The sequence below is a fragment of the Drosophila yakuba genome, chromosome 3R (genome assembly GCF_016746365.2).
Source record: "Drosophila yakuba strain Tai18E2 chromosome 3R, Prin_Dyak_Tai18E2_2.1, whole genome shotgun sequence".
Classification (NCBI taxonomy): Eukaryota; Metazoa; Arthropoda; class Insecta; order Diptera; family Drosophilidae; genus Drosophila; species Drosophila yakuba.
Genome location: NC_052530.2, coordinates 7,962,349 through 7,968,224, shown reverse-complemented (window position 1 = coordinate 7,968,224; position 5,876 = coordinate 7,962,349). Strand labels below are relative to the sequence as shown.

At 47.4% G+C, this 5,876-nt stretch overlaps 1 protein-coding gene across 1 annotated transcript; it reads left to right on the top strand.

Moving 5' to 3' along the window:
* Positions 1-1,180: 1,180 nt before the first annotated feature.
* LOC6535952 (homeobox protein B-H1) lies at positions 1,181-5,595 on the top strand. Its single transcript, XM_002096532.4, has 2 exons — positions 1,181-2,444; positions 5,154-5,595. Exons 1-2 carry the CDS (start codon positions 1,436-1,438, stop codon positions 5,582-5,584), a joined length of 1,440 nt encoding a protein of 479 aa, XP_002096568.2. The 5' UTR covers positions 1,181-1,435; the 3' UTR covers positions 5,585-5,595.
* Positions 5,596-5,876: the final 281 nt, after the last annotated feature.

Here is a 5,876-nt window from a genome sequence, read left to right as displayed (position 1 = left end):
TGAGTAATTAAATTCTACTAAAAAAAGCACTCAAAATCTATTTGAACAGATTTATTTTCCGTTCAACAGTATTCCGATTCAAAATGGAAACAAATAAAACTGTTAGATCTAATAAACTGTTAAATCTCGCCATTTGTAATTTAGTATAATTCACAAGTTCAATTTCGACTTAAAAAATGTATGGTATACCGTAAAGATATTTTACGAACTCAATACATTTATCTTATTAAAAATATTATTTGTAAATTAAATAATGGAATCGCGGTTTTGATTAATTCAATACAAGAAGTATTATTTCTGAAATATTAATATAATACTAAAATCATAATTTTAATTTCCGTGAAAAGCCGTCGGTAGTGAAAACAAGTAAGTTATCAAAACCGAATTAATAGATAGGGGTGAAATAGGTAGTCCGAGCAATTAGTATCAATTAAACAAAGTGACTCCTGACCAAAGTTGGCTAAAAATATGGAATATTCCTTTTCATTCATTCGAAACTGGCCTCATTTCCATTTTTAGACTCCAATTAATTTCCAAATGTCTTCAAATTTATGCGCATTTTTATTTCCCCGCTGTTTTCTATTTTTTGTTTTTTGTTTTCCTCCAAATTAATTGTTCCTTTTTTTTACGGCAAATTAATTGCAAACGCTTGACAATTAAACGCGGGCTGCCTTCGGGGGTCATCGTCATTAATGCTAACTGTGAGGGGGTTACGAGCTGCTGTACATAAAGTGGCGAGGGGGTTCCTAGCCCCTCTGCCCTGCCGCTGCCTGCGGCGCAGTCGACGCATTCGGAGTTGTGAAAACTTTGCAGCGACTAAAATACTAAATACAGTCTCGTTACAATCTGAGGAGCGCCCATCTCGCTCGCACCCGCCGTCTGCCATCCCTTTTGCACACCAGTCTCATGATGAACGCCATAATTACCGTTACGTATACGCCACCATTGCTATTTTTTGTTGCTGTAGCCGATTGGTGCTGAGAGCCGAGCAGAGCGAGATGGCAGTAACGTATGGCTGTCTCGCTTCACCGCAGAACGGGTTTTTCTCTCTCGCGAGCGAGAGCAGCAGCAGCGGCAGTGGGCAGCGGCAGCGGCAGCGGCAGCGGCAGCAAAAGAACTGAAGAAATATCGACGTGTCTAGTTAGCAAACCAATCTTCAATCTAGTTTCGAACAGTTGACTGCGAAGCGTCGAGTTGAGAGGTCCTACGCCATTGGATCAGCGTCGTCGTGTCGAAGCATCAGTGTAAACTAATCAAACAAATCAGAGAAAATATAGCAAGATTTGAGTGTACAAGGCTTGCCAGTATTGTCCGTACCCACTTGGTGTATGGTGTAGTGTAGTGACAAAGCCGTCTTGAAAAACAGTTAAGTGCTAACCCAAACGAAACGGAGCGCAACTCTCGGAAAAGAAACCAAGTGCTGAAGCGAACCTAAATGCTCTGCCCTCCAACCATGCGTCCGGCCAGTCCCGCCGAATCCGAAATCTCCGTGGGCGGAGCCCCCAGCCCCCTGCCCACGCAGCACCATACGCATCCGCACTCGCATCCACATCCGCTGCAGCATCCGCGGGCCAGCACCATCGATCTGCTGCAGCAGCAGCAGCTGTTGATGCAGCACCACGCCGCAGCAGCCGCAGCAGCAGCTGCAGCCGCCTCCGGACTCACCCGGAGTGCCGTCGGCAATCTGCCGGAGGACTACTTCCATCCGCTAAAGCGCCTGCGCATGTCCTCGTCCTCCTCGGAGCCTCGGGAGCACACGCCCAGTCCGCCGTCAGCAATTCCGGAGCCCCAGAGCAACCAGACCACCAAGTCTGCCATCGAGGGGGTCAAAAGCTTCTCCATCGCGGATATCCTAGGTCACTCGGAAAAGCAGCGCGAGGAGTCCGTTTCCCCGCCCCCAAATGCGAGTCTCCTGGCTCCACCTGCCTCCAGGCCCATTGCCCCGCCGGGCGGACTACTGCAGCCACGCACAGAACCTCTGGATGTCCACCCGGCTGCCGCTGCTGCCATGCTCCTGCCAAGCGGCCAGATTGTCCGCCCGTGGGATCACCTCCTGGGTCCGACCATGCCCGTCCGCCCCTTCATCCCCTCCGCCCTGCTGCACTACGAGCAGCGTCTGGCCCTGGACTACCATCGCCAGCTGCAGGAGCACTTCAACGCCCAGGCCCAGCTGCTCCGCCACATGGGCATGAATCCCGCCATCATCGCCTCCGAGGACGGCAGCTCGGAGCGTTCCCAGCGATCGAGCAGCAGCAATGGCAGCACCGAGTGTTGCAGCCCACGGCAGGCGGAAAAACTTGAAAAACTAACCACCCAAGATGCTAGTGAGGATGCTCAAAAGAAGAAGTCGGAGGAGCACCCAACGGGGTCTGGAAAATCGAACGGAGACACTCCTCTGGATGCCCTCTTCCAGATGACCACCAAGGACTTTGACGAGTCACAAGGTAAGCATACCCTTTCCAGACTTACCAGCAGGGTATTTGGTCAATAGGATATATCCTTGTTTTCTGTTAATTTTATAGAGTATATTACCCTTTCCTTCTTATTGGGATATATTGGTGATTTGAATGTGATTCTCACTGGGAGTCTTAACTTAGCTAAATCATGCACTTTCCTTTATTACATTTAATCAACATCTAAATTGTGGATTTCTTAGTAGGCCAATTGATTTCATTAGGAAACGTCTCAATTCCCGTAATAAATCAGCGGGATTTCTTAATTAGAATAAAAGCTTATAATTTGTTATCGTTTTGAAATTAGGGAATCGCAAACGCAGAAGCTGAATATTTAGCTTATTATGACGTTTTCCATTTATCAATCAGCAAATTCGAAATGCGTTTAATTGAAACAAATGGTACCACTCTCCCGCGACCCTCCGTTTGATATCTTTTGTTATGTAAATTCCTTAACCGATTCGATTTCGGGCTTTTAATTAATTGGCAGCATGCGCCAGCGGCCGACAGAAACAAAATATATCGCATTCTGCGGCGTTTTTTGTTCTTCAACTTTGGTATACAGGCATAAACTCATCCGAAGGCATTTAGTGGGCGTTCGAGTACTCCCTGCACTCCACCCCCGACCCCAAAGTGATTTCATGGCAATTAATGGTTAATAGTCCGCACTATCCGCATTAGTATATTGGTGTAGTCGTGTCGATTCTGCAGCGATTAGCAACAATTAGCTGGCTGGTGCATTGCCTAATCGAGTTTTGTTGCGGCGAACGAACAATTAACATGCCGTTTCCATTTGTTGCTACTCAAAACTAATAGCTGACAAACTCTAGCCCAACTGTACAGTGAATATAGTGGCTACAGCTCCAGTCGTAAACATGTTTTAAAATACCCCCAACGAGCGATTAGCGTTGTATAATGCCGTATCTCCCCGAGTATTAAGTTGACAAAATACACATACGAGTATTACTGTTTATCATGGGTCGTATGTTGTATAAGCCGCGCTCGAAATATTTACGACGGATCTCCTCGGTTTTGCGACTGGGATGCGTCGTTTGTCTATCATCAATTCGATGGAGGAAGTCTGTGCAGGGCGATAGGCAGATAGGCAGATAGGAAGTTGGGGGGCCATGGAAGTCTCCTAATTTATGACGAGGGCCCATTAATATCACTCACACTAGACGGAGATATTTACACATTGGGAATTGGAAAGCAAGGAGTATTTGTTCTTGAGCTCATTTGCACTCTCTTCCCAGTGGACTGAATGCTAGACGTGGTGTCGCCTTTGCTGGCCAAATAATAATTGCGATTCTCGGTACTGCGACACTCGCGCCAAATTAAAACATAAAAACTCCCTGTGGCCAACTGTTGCTCCGCAGGTTCCTCGAAAATCGATCGGGTTTCCTCCTGGGTTCCCAACTAACATTCGACATGAAGGCCTGACAAATGCGACCAAAACAAAACTCCCCCAGTAAGAGCCATATTTATGCCTGTAAGTGGACACCTGAGTGGGTAAAAGGATACCCAAGTGGCCCGCTTGACTCCCTTTCTCCGTTTCTCCCTTTCTCCAGAGATAAGTCATGGAAATTACTTAATGAGGGCCGATAAAAACAAATACAATAGCTGCGGAGGAGAGGGAGAAAGGCTCGGAGAAAGCAAAGAGAGGCGTGCAGTCAAGTGCCTAATGGGTTTTGGGTTACAAAACGTGCTCGAGATAACAAATGACCAAATTATGCATTCCGAATATGTGTATGTAAAACGGGTATACCCACAGACAAGCTCTAGAGACTTCGTTTGCATTCGGTTGGAGGGCATTTAATTAGTTTTTAATGTCGATCTAGTTTGTTTGACAAGCAATCGAAATGGGTGTGAATCCATCGTCCGGGGAACCGGTTTGCCAATATTCAATAGATAAATATTTATGCTGATGATCGCCGATCGGCTCCAATCGCTTTGACTGGCACCGCGCCTCGGAATTTCGTCAATAATTTGCACCAGGAAACGTTATGCAAGCTCAATCAGCGCCTTAAGTACGGGTCAGTGGCTCATTAATCAAGCCGTGGCTACGTGTACCACTTAATACTGATTTGTAGGTGTCAATAATTATTATAAATCACACTACAAACGAGGCAAATGAGCAGCTGTCTTGCATAAGTCGGGGCTCTGGGAAAGCTGCGATCGTCATTAGACCCACAAAGCCAACGAACGCCCACAATTCGCGCAATCAATCAACTCGAAATTATACTCTTCAAGTGGCGAACTGAGGTCGCGAATCCGAGATCTGAGATCTCAGATCTGAGAACTGCAACTGCAACAGCAACTGAAACTTGAACTGCAGTTGCATTCATGAAATGTATCAATCACGGCATTTAAATCAACCCGCGCCCAGTTCGGCGAGTCAATTAAAATCAAAGCCAAAGTCGCTCGTTAGTAACCGGTTCGCCGAATGCCATGCATCGGGAAATTCAGTGGCCAGTGGCCACACTTGGAGTGACTGACTCCAATTAATATGAGCTATTCGGGAAAATGATCTTCCTATTATTATAACAACATATATTATTATGTCGGGCGGTAAAGGGCTTAGCATGCGTTCAAGTACCTGTGAATGCATTGCTTTTAAATAATGATATGATAGTTTAATTAACTATAGATAATCAAATGCATTACTTAACTAACCCATCATTATATCCACTCTCATTTTAGATAAATCCCACTTGGACATCTTCTCGAACAGGCCGCAGCCAAAGAAGAAACGCAAGTCCCGCACCGCCTTCACCAACCACCAGATCTTCGAGCTGGAGAAGCGGTTCCTCTACCAGAAGTACCTGTCGCCAGCCGACCGCGATGAGATCGCCGCCTCACTGGGACTGTCCAACGCCCAGGTGATCACCTGGTTCCAGAACCGCCGGGCCAAGCAGAAGCGGGACATCGAGGAGCTGAAGAAGGACTTCGATAGCGTCAAGGTCTTCTCCGCCCACAAGTCCTTCCTGGAGAACGTCAACGACCTGAGCATCCTGAAGAAGAAGCCCATGCATGAGTCCGACATGGTGGGCCTGGCCGCTGCGGCAGCCGCTGCCGGAATGGTGGTTCCTGTGCCGGGATCCGTGCCTATGGGCGGCGCTCCGCCCAAATGAGGGCGTGGCCAGGTGCGCACCGAACCGCCAAAGCATTCTGATGATTGGTACAGAAAGTGAGCAACGAGGAGTCGAGTATTTTGTTTAATTTTGAGCTGAGTGCCGGGAAAGTTGGGAGGCTTCTTTTCGCCCAACGCATTTCCCCCAGGCATTCGACGGCCAAGGAAGATGCAGGACATCCTGAACAGCTTCCGAGGCCACAACGCAGAGGGCAAGGGCAACATTTACCGCCAAGCCCAGATGGAGACTAACCAGCCAGGACCAAGGCCCCTTTGTGGGCCGTGTAATCAAG